Raw genomic sequence first — 15,446 nt, 5'->3', positions numbered from 1 at the left:
GACAGAGATCTAGAAACTGTGCTTTGTAAGAATAGGTTGGGAAGGTTGTCAAGTTTCCCATGGAAATGGGAAAATTTTATGACAAAATGAAAAGTTTTTTCAAATGCTTAGGTAATGGATCAGAAAGTCTGTGGATTTCTGCCGTTGAAAGAATGTCATCCAGTGGTTGGGAAAATAAGAAAAAGATAACTTATCATTACTATAATAATATTTTGGCAAAAGGCTTGACACTTTGCAAGTATTAAAAAAAAATAATGGTAGTTCTAGATAATTTTCTTTTTCTACTAGAACTACTGAAAAATCAAATGAGTTGCCTTTTAGAGTCATGTGTTCTTTAATATTGGAAGTATCCAACTATTTCTTGAATATGTTAGTTAGGCAATTCCAGCAATAGAAATTGTGGCCTTTTAACAAAAACCCAGAAACCCTTCCATACCTGGGTTTCTGAGTGGATCAGGATTTGGACTAACTCTTGCCATGAGGAACATTGTTTCCAGTGAAATCTCCTAAAATTGTGCCTGCAAAATTGATTCTTTTTTTTTTAATTGAATTTAATTGAAATATATTTAACATACAGTGTTGTGTTAGTTTCAGGTGTACAGTATGACTCAACAATTCTGTACATTTCTCAGTGCTCATCAAGATAAGTGTACTTTTAATTTCTTTTATACATTTCACCCATCCCCCTACCCACCTCCTCTTTGGCAACCACCAACTTGTTCTCTGCATTTATCATGTTTTGTTTGTTTTTTTCTCTGTTTCTTCATTGATTTTATTTCTTAAATTACACATATAAGTGAAATCATATGGTATTTGTCCTTGACTTACTTCACTTAGCATTATACCCTCTAGGTCCATGTTGTTGTAAATGGCAAAATGTCATTATTTCTTATGGCTAAGTTATATTCCTGTGTGTGTGGTGTGTGTGCGTGTTCGCACGTGCATGTATGCACGCATGCACACACACATACATACCACATCTTTTTTATCCATTGATCTATGGATGGGCATTTGTATTGCTCCCATAGCTTGGCCATTATAAGTAGTACTGTAATAAACATAGGGGTGCATGTATCTTTTCAAATGAGTATTTTCATTTTCTTTGGGTAAATATCCAGTAGTGGATTTTTTTTTTTTCTAACTTAAATTCAGGCCAGATAGAGGGCTCTCATCACTGGCAGCCTAAAAAGAATATCTATCTTGTTTTGTGTTTTGGGGACTGACAAAATGACCTAGCAAGTGCCTTGTACGTAGATAGAAAATTTAGTTACAATTAACTACATAATCATAGTTTGCTAACTGGGATATAGCTGTTTACTATAAAAATGCAAATTTTATTCATAATAATTGAACATTTGCCTTGAGAAAATCATTCTGATTATAAGAAGGTAACGCAGACGTAGTCATAAAAGTTATAATAGATCAAGATGAGTTTCATTGCCCAGGTTGATCCTGCTTGTTTGCATATCATCTCTTAAAAATAATTCCCAGGGTAAAAGTCTACTTTCTTTTATAGTTAAATGAATGATTTCTAAAAGTGGAATGTAGAGGAAAAAAATTTCTCTGCATAAGATCTCAGTGTAATTTAAGTGTATTGAATTATCCTCTCTATTTTCTTTTTTTTCCTCTTTTTGGGGGAGAAGTTATTTAACATACAAAGTAGGTTGGGCTCCATATGTGGCATTTGTAACAGATGCTTTTGTTGCTTTTACCCCATCCCATCTGTGCTGGGCAGTTCCTAAACACATTTCTCACCTCAACAACTTCCACTTATATGTCTAACTTTTTTTTTTTTTTTTTGGAAGCTGAGGCATCTTACTGATTGCATACACCCATTACCAACTCATAAATCAGTCCAGACTTGAATGTTAATGCCTTGGCAACAACACTTGACTAATGGGGGATAAGAGTCAGTGGACAATTTCTCTGTTTCTCAGTCATTTCAGGTAAACTTCTGATGTGCTTTCTGCTGAATAACAAATTACCCCCAAAATCTAGTGGCTTAGAACAGCAAGCATTTATTATCTCACAGTTTCTCACAGATTTGAGAATTTAAAAGTGGCTTATCTGGGTGATGCTGGTTCAGGATCTTTCATTAGGTTGCAGTCAAGATGTTGGCTGGGTTAGTCATGTGAAGACTTGCCTGGGTGCAAGATGTCCTCTTCCAAGTTCTCTCATGGGTTCTTAACCAGAGAATTTAGTCCTTCTTCACATGGCCTTCTTCATAGTTTTACTTCAGTATCTTCATGACATAGCAGCTGGCTTGCTTGAGAAAACCAGAGAAGAATGAGGAAGCCACACTTTGACCAGATGCTACACATTAGCAATGAATTATGAAGTATAGTCCACACTCAATGAGAGAAGCTTTAGGCTCTATGTCTTGAAAAGTATGAAGAATTTTAAAACCACCACAATGGGACTGAGCACCATTACACACATTGGCAAAGAGCTAACTAGTGCCTTTTCTTCCCTGTCTCATTTTCCCTACTCCTTCATTTTTACTTATTTGCATCACCTGCCAATTAAGCAGCCTGTGTTTAAGTCCTTGTCTCAGTTTGTGCATATGCAACATTCTAAATCAAAACAACTTAGTACTCTGAAACTTAAATACTTTAAGATTAAAATTCATAGCTATGTTTTATTGAAAACAGATATGAAGTAATATCATCTATAAAAAGAAATTCATTTTAGGGAACCTGGGTGGCTCAGTCAGTTAAGCCTGCAATTCTTGGTTGTGATCTCAAGGTCCTGAGATCAAGTTCAGAGTCCAGTCCCGCTTAGTAGGGAGTCTGCTTGAGATTGTCTCCCTCCCATACTCATGTGCACTTACCAATCTCTCTCTCTCTCTCTAAAATAAGTCTTTTTTAAAAAAGAAATTCATTTTAAATTTGTGCAATAATAATCACTGGGAGAGTTGTAGTTAGTATCAGTTCCTTTTTGTCTAAATTATTTTACTTCTCTGTTGTAGTTTCAACAGCTATTTAGACAATATTCTGATTTGTAAAGAGGCCTTAAGAAACTTAGATTTATGTTACAATAATTGCCTTCTGGGAATATTCTCTTAATTTATATGCATAATTAATAGTAATGATAATAGAATTACTCAGGATAAAATTAAAAATGGCTTTTAAGATTCATAATTTAAACAATACTAATAAAAGTACTTATTTTACATATTAATTAGGATTGTACTTTATGCAATTAACTTAAGGCTATAATAAAATTAAATTGCACATTTGAAAATACATATAATAATTTATATTTCATTCTATCACCATTTCTTCAACAAATCCATCACATGAGTTTAAAATACCTGTGTTTTTAAAAACTTAGAAGATAAAATGTGATGTACAGAATGAATAGTACATAAAATGAATAGTACAGAAAATAGAAGTAACATAGTCTAATATCTTTTGAACAAATAATCAATGTCATTGTGGTCAGGTCATTGGTTTTGCCTACTTACTAGGCTATCCCCAAATTTTGAACCCGGTGTTCCTGTGGGGTTTCCCAGGCATCTGATAGTTCACAATATCAAATTATCTATAAAAACAAAAGGAGAGAAAGAAATCAATATGTGAATCCATAGTAATTCACATGAATATATGAAGCAAAAATATTTGGATTCTGTGATCTAGATCGGATATATGACCATTTCAGTTCCAGTTTGATGATTTAGTGTATCATCCAGGACAAAGAAGACATCAGAATACAATGATAATGTCTTGTCTTGCCCATGGCTCTTCTCCAGAAGTATGCTTACTTACATGAAAATAAGCCAAAAATTCCAGAACATGTGAATTTTTTTTGCTAAGATATAAGCAAATAAAGAACATTAAACAGATGTTCAGAGTATGTAAATTCCTAAAACTAACCTGTAAAGGGAGTATCTAATACTCAGATGTATAAATACTTCACACTGTGACATACTCTGAAGCAAATGGATTTATGTGAAATTGTCACTAATTATTAAAAGGAAAAAAGGTAGATGACAGAAATGAACTGTGAAGATTCTGAAATTGTATGGTGACTTATTTGCATATTTGAAACTTTTTAGCTATTTTAACTTGAGAATTATTGGCCTCAGCAAAGTTCCTAATAATGCATAAACACTTCAACTTCCGTGCACTTTAAGTTGATATTTTTAATGTTGATGTTTTGCAATTGAAAAAGAATCTCATAATGTGGCTGCTTCCTTAACAATTACTAAACTACATCCTACATAACTATGCTATCAAAGTATGGCAAATGGAATTTTAGAGATTGCAACCATACTACTTTCTAAATTGGAAAGTAAATATTTTAAAGCAAAATAAGAGTTTAGTAAATGTGTGTAAGTGTATAAGTTAAATTAAGTCTCATTAAATTTCAACAGTAACGCATCTCAATTAAAAAGAAAAAGGATTCTGAATAAAACTGATCATGTGGGAGGGAAAAACTACTTATTTTTTCTCACCCCATTAGATGATACCAGGCATTGTTTTGTTTAATATGTTTGCAGAATTCCTTGTCAAGTGCCTCATAGTTTAACTTGATAAATGCCCCCAAATGGCTCTTTTGGTGTGGTGGAATTCATAGAGCTCCCCACAAACAAGAACAATAAGAGACATGGGTTATGTTTTATTGCCCTTAAGAAAGAGGAACAAATATAATAGAATAGAAATACCACAATGTTTATTTTCATAAATGTGAAATAAAAATAGCTATATCAAAAGAATAGTATCTCTAACAACAGTGGGGATCTGTTGTTAGATTTGGAGTATTTGCAGGAGTATTTGCAGGAGCTAGTGGAAGATGTAGTGACCAGCAGAGTGGTTACAGAAAAATGTCTAGGCAAGGTAGTTGACAAAATTGCTACAAACCATACTTAATGATTCCATTTGCAACTCTTCTCCAACAGGTGATGAGGCAGTATTTTCCACGTTGAATAATCATTTGAGGATAGCTCCTACCACTGGCTAATAGAAGTTCAAACTGACTTTTTTGTACCAAATAATTCATTTGTGTTTTATGTCCTCTCCCCCAGTATTGTAGGTCAAGTCTTGTGTTAAAAGCCCAATGTGACAGTTTCATGATTTAGAAGTTTCTTACTAGTTTTTTTTTAAAGACTTTTAAAAACAGCTTTAGGTTCACAATAAAATTCAGAGGAAGATACAGAGATTTACCATATTTCCCATAGCTCCTAGCCCCACACATGCATAACTTTCTCTATTATTAGCATCATTGACCAGAATCATGTGTTTGTAATCATGTATTGACACATTATAATCACCCAAAGACCTATAGTTTACCTTAGGGCTCATTCTCAGTGTTGTATATGGTTTGGCAAATGTATCATGAAATATATATCTATTGTAATAGCATACAGGATATTTGCACGCCCTAAAAATCCTCTGTACTCTCCCTATTGTCCCTTCTCTCCTTCTCCACCACTGACAACCACTGGTCCTTTTATTCTACCATAGTTTTTGCCTTTTCCAGAATGTCATATAGTTGAAATTACGCAGCATGTAGCCTTTTCAGATTAGCATCTTTCACTTAGTAGTATGCATTTAAATTTTCTCCATGTCTTTTTATAGCTTGATAGCCCTTTTCTCTAGTACTGAATAATATTCGATTGTTGTAAATAGACCTTTAATAATGTGATGATGAAAGTGGGAAGAGGGGGAAGCATTCTATTGTCCTGTGATTAGGTTTCAGTCTTTTAGTGAGCCTGTCTCTGGACTGTGAAATCCACAAGTGTTTCTCAGACCTCTAGGTGGGACAGAATGGCTATTGTGGGCTAGAGTTGGGTATTTCCTGTCTTCCACATGGAAGGCTGGAACTGATTGGTGTTGGGTATTTCCCTTCCCTATGGCCGTTAGGTTCTGAAAATACCTCTGCACCTTAGGCTCTGACTAGCTAGTTCTTCCTCAGGGCAGCCGTTGTTAACAACAACGGAGTGTTCTGCTGTATTTCAAAATATTTCCTCCCCCAACCCCAGCCCTCAGAAGCAGGAGGAAATTTTTCTCTTATATTTACTGTAGGGACCTAGTTAAGCATCTGGAGGTAAATCTCAAAATACTATGAGAGCCCCGTAAGCCTTAGTCCCCATACAATTTTTAACTCTCTTTAACTTATTCCACACCAAGCTTCCAACAATGCATCAATTACATTTCAGGTTTTCTTACCCTGGCTGTGGTACCCCATGTCAATTTCCTCATCTAAGTCTCTGTAAGCCAGGACTCCCTGTGTTTCCCTGTCTCTTTGCTCTTGGAGTCAGGGCTTTGCCCTTGCCCTCCCGCTCTATGGACCAAGAGCAGTTGCATTTTTCAGTCTGTCCAGCTTTTTACTTTGGGGACAGAAGTGTTTTATTAGTTCCTTAATATATTTTTTTTGCATAAACAAATCAGGTACATTATTTCAATCTGTCAGAAATTCTATTAAAATATTTATAAAATGAATAGATATATATGAGATTATATTGCTTATAATATCAATAGCAATGGCTCAATTATTCCATGTATTAAACATTATTACTAGTCACAGTATAAATATTTTTATAGAATATAGGGCTAAAAGTTGTTAAGCATTTCTGTATTTTAAAGGTTTATAGACCCTTTTCATCATTCAAGATAGGACTATAACTATCACATAACCTTACAAGAACAAATAATATAAGTTTAACATTAAAAGTTTAAAATAAAAATCATAAGCCCTTTGCAGATAACAAGAAGATGACTGTATTCAAATCTGAAACCAACAGGCGGGGTTTACTTCAGGAGAGCAAGGGCTAGTTTAACATTCATAAATCAATCTTATAATTAATTGTACAAATAATTAAAAAATAATCACATCAGTCATATTATCATATTATGTATCATTTGACCATATGATCATATTAACAGATAAGAAAAACCATCAATTATATTAATATATGCACAAAAATCATTTGAGAAAAGTCAAACTTCATTAACAATGAAGATTGTCAAAAACACTAAGAATTAGTGGGAACTTCCTTAACCCAATAAAATATCTACAGATTGGACAAGAAGAAATTGAATTGTCTTTATTCACAGATTTCATAATTGTCTTTATAGAGAACCCCAAGGAATCTATTGATTTTTTTTTTCAATGAACATTAGAATATTGGAAAGAAAGGAATAAAAAACAAATACCACTTAAAAACAACCATCCAAACACAGGTATAAATCTAACAAAATGCTTATAATATCAATACTACAATAATATAATGTGTGTGGAAAACTACAAAATACGGATGAAATAAATTAAACATGATCTAATTAAATTGAGAGATCTTTCTTATTTGAAAACTAAATAGAAAAATATTTCTTATTCATTAATTAGAACACAACATTTTTTTTAATTTTTTTTGTGAATTTATTAATTTTTTATTTTTTATAAACATATATTATAAACATATATTTTTATCCCCACACAACATTTTTAAGATGTCATTTCTTCCCAACTTTTTTCCTCCCCAACTTGATCTATAAATTCAAATCAATACCACTCAAAATCCCAGAAAAGTTTATATATAATATATATATATATATATATATATATATATATTATATATATATATATAAAAGATCATAATGGATATATTTCAAATTATGTTGTAGATATTTGCCCCTTAAGGAGATAGAGCATAACTCTTTACCCCTTTAGTGTAGGATTTGTATAGCCACTTCCTTCCAAAGGGTGCACTTGATATGACTTGATGAAATGAGTTTTTGCTGTAATCTGTATCCCCAAAACCTGTATTGCCAGTATAATCACAAGAATACCATCAAACAAGCCCAAGTTGAAGGGCAGTATATAAAAGACTTAATCAATACTCCTCAAAACTCTAGAGATAATCAAAAACTGCGATGAGAAACTATCGCAGTCCATAGGAGCAAAGGAGATATGGCAACTAGATGTAATGTGGTATACTGGATAAGATCCTAGAACAGAAAAAAAAAAAAAAAAATAGACATCGGGTAAAAACTAAGAAAATCCTCAAAATATATGCACTTTAGGTAATAATAATGTACCAACATTGTATCATTAATTATGACAAATATACTAATGTAAGGTATTAACAATAAAGGAAGCTGGTTATAGAGTATATGGAAGCTTTCTTAACTGCACCTGCAAAATTTCTATAAATTTTCCATAAATCTAAAATTATTCTGGGGCGCCCAGGTAGCTCAGTTGGTTAAGCATCTGTCTTTGGCTTAGGTCATGATCTCAGGGTCTTGGGATCCAGCCCCCATGTTGGGCTCTCTGCTCAGAGGGGAGTCTGCTTCTCCTTCTCCCTCTACCCTTCCCGCTGCTTGTACTCTCACTCGCACGTGTGTTTTTTCTCTTTCTCAAATAAATAAGATATTTTAAAAAAAATTTTTCTAAGAAAAGGGTCTATTAAATAATTTTTAAAGCTATCTCATTAAAAAAAAAACCTATAAGGCATGTAGTTTTTTTTTCTTTGCAGTGGAAATTAAAAACAATATTAATATTGATGATGGATTAGAATGTGGACAAATAAACATTTCTTACCATTCTGGCAAGTATCTAAATTGGAAAAAAAATACCTAAACTGATAAAGCATTTTTGAAAAAAATTTATGATATTAAAGGAAAGACAATGAAAACTTCAGTGATGAACAAAATGAGCCCTAAGTTTGCTTATGTTCCATAGGAATTGAGAATTTCCTCTAAAAGGAATTAGGTTTCTAGTTGCTACAAAGAGAAGGAGGTTTATGGTCTCAGTAGTAACTCATTATTGAGGATTTTACCTCATAGTGAAAAATGAATTCATAAATCCATACATAGTTAAAATAGGTCTTGTTTGTTGGTCAAGACACAGTCTTCAATTAGGTCCAGTGAGGATCTAGCATAATAAGTTTCCTGGAACATTTGTGTTTGTTTAACATGTTATTAGCTTTGGCTGGGTGCGGCTATGTGCTAGAAATAGAGAGCCATATTTGGCTAATGGGTATATGCTGTGCAAGCAGTCTCATTTTCTGGTTTTAAATTCTACCTATTAATTTGTTCATGTTATGACCTTAGAAAAGTTACTTGCCAACAACTTTTCAGTAAATATTAGCTATTTTAGGGGTGCCTGGGTGGCTCAGTCATTAAGTGTCTGCCTTTGGTTCGGGTCATGATCCCAGGGTTCTGGGATCAAGTCTAACATTGGGCTCACTGCTCAGCAGAGAGCCTGCTTCTCCCTCCCCTACTCCCCCTGCTTGTGTTTCCTCTCTTGCTGTCTCTCTCTGTATCAAATAAATAAATAAAATCGTTAAAAAATAAAAAAACATAAATATTAGCTGTTATAAAAATTGTAATCCAAAATTATAGAAAAAGCTCTTATCCCCATTTATTAATCTATCCTTTTTTCCCAGTATCACCCCCAGACTTGCCTTCACACATTATATCTCAGACATTTAAAATTACTTATAATTTCTGGATTAAGCTATACTCTTCTTATCTTCATCTTTTTCTATGCTCTTCCTAATGCTATGCACCTGTCCATATGTCTTATTTTATACTTGATTTCTTATAGTAATTACATTATTAAGTTTGTTACATCTCTATTGTTCCAACAAGGCTGGTTGTTTTTTGGAGGCAGATACAAAGTTTTACTTCTCTTTATATGCCTTTAGCATTCAGAAAAGATCTGTTATGTTGCAGGCACCTGGTAAATATGTAACTCTCTCTCTCCTGAACATTGCACTTTAATCAGTGTTTGTAGACCCTACATCAGTTCTCAGACTATGGTTTAACAACTAACATATAAATGATTTGTATAAGTAGCCCTAAAAGAACATATGGAGAGGAAACACATCAGATGCATTCAAGGTCATTCCCTCTATTTGTTTCCTGGGGATGGCATAACAAATAACTATAAACCTGGTGGCCCAAAACAACAGAATTATTTGCTCATAGTTGTGGAGAACAGAAATCTAATATCAAGGAAAGCCACACTAATGTGTGGAAATCTAATGTCAGAAAAGCCACACTCTCTATAGGTTCTAGGGGAAAATCCTACCTTTTCCCTTTTAGCTTCTAGAAGCTCCAGGTATTCCTTGATTTGGGGCAGCATGACACTAACCTTTGCCACTTTCTCCCCGATGTGTCTCCTCTTTTTATAACGAGACTTGTCTTTGAATTTAGGACCCAACCAGCTAATTTAAGGTGCTCTCTACAAGATCCTTTACTTAGTTACATCTGCAAAGAACTTTTTTTTTTTCCCAATAAGGTCACAGTCACAGGTTCCAAGTATTAGAACTTGGACATAGTGTTTTTGGGACCACAGTTCAATATCACCTCAAGGCAAGATCCAGCTGCATTTTGCTGGATCACTGAAAACATATTTTATTGAGGGAATTTCAAGGTGAAAGGTAATATTACCATCAAACCAAAAATAAGCAAGACCAATACTTTAAATGTTATACTGCCTTCTATATTGGTTTCAGTTATATGCTAAATTTAAAATTAACTTATTTTATAAATTTAAATGTGCTCAGGTTTTAGAGTGAGAGGGGTCACTAAGGAATCATCTTAATTAAATATTGTATGGATATATCCCACTGTGTGTGTGTGTGTGTGTGTGTGTGTGTGTGTGTACCCACACTGTATATGTGTGTGTGTGTGTGTGTACATAATGGAATATTACTCAACCATAAAAAAATGAACTCTTGGGACGCCTGGGTGGCTCAGTGGGTTAAGCCTCTGCCTTTGGCTCAGGTCATGATCTCAGGGTCCTGGGATTGAGCCCCATATCAGGCTCTCTGCTTAGTGGGGAGCCTGCTTCCCCGTTTATCTCTGCCTGGCTCTCTGCCTCCTTGTGATCTCTCTCTCTCTCTGTGTCAAATAAATAAATAAAATCTTTTTTAAAAATGTTAAAAAAATGAAATCTTGCCATTTGCAGCAACAGGGATTGAGCTAGAGAGGATTACACTAAGTGAAATAAGTCAGTTAGAGAAAGACAAATACGAGATGATTTCATTCATATGTGGAATTTAGGACACAAAACAATGATCAGAGAGGGAAAAAGAGAGGGGCAAACCCAGAAACGGTCTCCTAACTGTAGAAAACAGACTGATGATTAGCAAAGGGGAGGTGAGTGGGGGGTGGTTTAAATAAATGATGAGGATTAAAGAGGGCACTTGTGATGAGCATTAGGTGTTGTATGGAATGATGAGTCACTAGTTTCTACACCTGAAACTGGTATTATACAGTATATTGACTCACTGGAATTTAGGTAAAAACTTAAATATTTGTGATACATTTTATAAAACTATCAAGGTTTTCACTATTTTAAAAATTTACTATCATATAATCAACTTTAGTCAGTGTTCTCTATTATATAGGCCCAGATACTTTAATAATACATATGTATCAAGCTACGTATACTTGAAATAAAGAAAGAATAAAATTGAAAATGACTGAGCTCTATGATCCTGAACCTTATTTTGTTTTCCCTCTTTGTGGTTGTGGTTGTTTTTTGTCAGTACACCTTAATTTCATTGAAAATACTGGTGAATATCAACTAAATTAGCTCTCATAAATCAATCTTAATGAACAACTATTTCATGTGCTTAATTTTATTCAAATTTAACAAAAACAAACTCCATAATATAGACTCATGCATATTATATATACTGTTTTTTTTTTTTAACTTTTCTTTCTTAGATGTCTTCCTGGATTTTCTGGGCAATTTTGTAAAATTAATATAAATGAATGTTCTTCATCACTATGTCTAAAGGGTGCAAAGTGTGAAGATCACATCACTGGATGTATTTGCAAATGTCAACAAGGTAATTATCGAAAAATTATAATCATGCATACTTTATACATTTACAAAATATATGTTTATGTATGTGTAAATGTGACAATACACTCCACCAATAATGTTGTTGGTTTTCAACTAAGTTTTAAGCAATGTGCACACTTAAAAAATATGAAATGGATGTTTTGTGATACTAGTAAGATACCATATCACTTAGGGTATCAGTAAGAAATCCTAGTGCTTAGAGTATATCTCATTACAGGTATTTTCTACATTTATGTAAATAAACTTCATAATCCTGATCATTACATCCATTGTGCCTGGCGCACAGCAAGTCCTTTGTAAATTTTAGCTCTTATTAATATTGACATTATTATTACCTCCAATAATGGTCAATATAGAGATGGACAAGCTGAATGAACTGGTTTTATTCAGGGAACATTTTTTTCATTAATAATTGATGTTTTGGCCATTTCTGCCTTTGGTCATACTCTCCTTAATTATACATAGATATACTGGGGCATCTGGGTGGCTAAGTCAGTTAAAAGTCCGCCTTTGGCTCAGATCATGATCCTAGGATCCTAGGATTTAGCAGGCTCTCTGCTTCTCCCTCTCCCTCTGCCTCCCAATCCCCCTGCTTATGCTTTCTCACTGTCAAATTAATAAATAAATAAATCTATCTTTTAAAAAGTATACATTGATATAAATAATTTCTGTCTGTGTATCTTTTCCCCTCTCTTTCTTCTAGCTTTCAAATTTTGCAGATTTATTGCTTTCTTCCTGTGTCTCCTATCATTCATTTTATCTTCAACATTCACGTACATCTACCCAAAAGAAATAGTGAATTTCCTGGAGAAGTAATAATATCTCAGGAATATATGTGGGGTATATTTTTGGTCACCAGAAAAGAATTCTTTCTATCTACACACTCTACAGAGGACTTGAAACAGCTTGAAAATACCCCAGGGTTTGAGGTTTCTGGTTGTTTGGGTCCCTTGAGGGAATGACAGCCAGGCAGCCTTGTGGGTATTAGAGCTTCTATTGTATATGTGAAGTTATACAAACTGGTGTGAATACTTATTAACTGAGTATTATTGACATGTTGTTGACAGGTTCAACAGTTACTCAGTGGACTCCTCTGTTTTGGAATACCACATAGTGATACTAGTTTTTTTTTTTTTTTTTTTTTTTTTTTTTGGTCAGATAGAACATATGAAAACATTTCTACCTGAATGTTGAAATAGCCACCTCAAAAAAAAAAAAAAAAAAAAAAAGAAAAAGCCACCTCTACCTAAAACTGTAACTCTTGCAGATAAAAGAAGTAGAATAGATATTGCAATTCTCTGATATTAAAATAAAAATGAATACCATTTTATTTTTTTTATTTTTTTTAAACATTTTATTTATTTATTTCACAGACAGAGATCACAAGTAGGCAGAGAGGCAGGCAGAGAGAGAAGAGGAAGCAGGCTCCCTACAGAGCAGAGAGCCCGACATGGGACTCGATCCCAGGACGCTGGGATCATGACCTGAGCTGAAGACAGAGGCTTTTAACCACTGAGCCACCCAGGCGCCCAAATGAATACCATTTTAGAAGCTTTGCTTCTCTTAAGCAAAAATATCTTTATTGAAGGATGAACATTTAAAATGCTATAATAGCTACCATAGGCAATGAATGTAACCCTACGAAGATAGTTTAGAAGCAAAGCGCCTATGTAAATCATTTTTACCATATCAATATATATCTTATAATTGCTAGGTTTATTTTTTTCTGTTATATATATATATATATATATATATTTATATATCTTACCATTGCTAGATATATAGATATATAAGATATATCTATATCTCTTACCATTGCTAGATTAGTGTTGATGCTCCAGGTTAAGATTTAACTTACTTTAGATTCATTTGGAAGCATGGAGCCATTCTGAAGCAGGTGCAGCATTCAAATGAAGCCCTATTCTAAATGCTGCTCATTACATTAGTCCATGGTGGAAAGTAGGAGACCTCAAAAATGATGTATCCATGCTTGTTGTTAGGTGTTAATCAGAACTTGCTGGTACTTTTGACTTAAACCCAAGATTCCTCACAGTCTAGTCACAAAATCAAAATCCAAGTAAGCAACAAATCAAGTAAATGCTTAGAAAATGCTGTGAACAGCCTGCCAGACCCTTGTCCCTGCTCCCCAGGGCTCCTTCCAGCCAAGGCTCTTAATCATACCAGCCCATCCTCCCCCAGAGTTATTTAAGGAATAATGGTGCTCTTGAAGTTTACCCTTCATCCTTCCTCATTTTCCCTACTAGCATAGTTAGCTGGAGTTTGTTTGTTTTTTTTTTTTTTGTACAGTTAAATTTACTCTCTGGAATGCAGTTCTTTAGTTACAACAAATTCATGAAGTTGCATAACTGCCACCACAGCCAGTCATGTAACCACCATCCCCCAAAATGTGCTGATGCTACCCTTTTCCTCACCCTCAACATAAATTGATTTTTACATAATTCTAATTTTTTTCTTTACCATTTTGGTCCTTGATAATCTACCCATTGCTGAGTTCTTCTTTGTGTTCTGAATTTTAGATTCTAAAAGCCAAATGTGGGGAGACTTCAACCTATACGTGTTTATGAAATTATAATTACAGTAACAATAATAGCACCTGTACGCCATGCTCTTTTATGTGTACTGACTCATTTAGCCTTTATAACAACCAGAATGTCCTATTTTTAATTCCTTTTACTAATGAGGAAATGGAGTCCAGATTCTCTGGGTAATCTCCCATGGTACATTAGGGGCAAAGCTGAGATTCAGAGCCAGGAAGCCTAGCCTGGTGTTACACACTCATTTCTTGTGCTCTCCAAAGAAGGGCATTCACTGAATAGCAACTTCCCAAAAAGTTTCAGTTCTGTTATATGGATAAGTTCTGGAGATCTAGTGTACAACACTGCATATGATCAGTAGTACTGTATCATAGACCTAACATTTTGCTCTAAGGATAGATATCATCTTAAATGTTCTAACTAGAATAAAAATAAATAAATAAAATTGACAACCTTTTTTTTTTTTTTTAAAAAAAAAGGACCATCACCAGTAAGATCCATCAGTGTTTTGGACCTTAGATGTTAGCAATTCTAACCACTCCCAGATTTCTTCAGGGAGGTTGCTGCTCACCTACATCTATCTGATTATCTCCTAAAAAGTTTGGTAAGCGGAAACTGAGAACTTACCACTTTTCTGGGTAATTCATATCAACTTGCATTCTCCCAAATGTCATAGAAAGACACAAAGCCTGGCTCATTTGGTTTCTACAGGTCCACTCCTCTCTTATCCATGGAGGAAGCCAGCCTTCAATAATGCTGATAATTTCTAGGCTGTAGTTTAAATCATGCCAGCATCCTTACCTCTCCCAGTACCTGATAGAAACCTACCTTGACTGTTTACTTCTGTCTTTAAATTAGTTAAGCACTATAAATGATTGCCATATTCTATTTTCATCAGTTGAATTTCTTAAGTTCACAATGTGTTGCCAATTATCAGAATCCTCATGTCCTTGTGTAACAGCAATTCTTCCTCTATCATGGTAATCTTGACTGCCTCTTTCACTGTACCTGGAGGTTTGTGATTTATCCTTTTTCCCCCATCTTCACTACTTGTTAGTCCAAATAGAG

General features: G+C 34.1%; 1 protein-coding gene across 1 annotated transcript in view; it reads left to right on the top strand.

Annotated features, from left to right (window-relative positions):
• Window positions 1–15,446, top strand: part of EYS (eyes shut homolog) — a gene marked incomplete at its 5' end in the record, with an annotated part of 1,535,590 nt that overhangs the window by 708,457 nt on the left and 811,687 nt on the right. The window contains 1 exon segment of the mRNA XM_082729457.1: window positions 11,682–11,806. Within this exon segment, the coding sequence (XP_082585583.1) occupies window positions 11,682–11,806 (125 nt within the window).

The sequence above is a fragment of the Mustela nivalis genome, assembly GCF_964662115.1.
Source record: "Mustela nivalis genome assembly, chromosome: 5".
Lineage (NCBI taxonomy): Eukaryota > Metazoa > Chordata > Mammalia > Carnivora > Mustelidae > Mustela > Mustela nivalis.
This window is presented reverse-complemented; position numbering and strand designations above follow the sequence as displayed.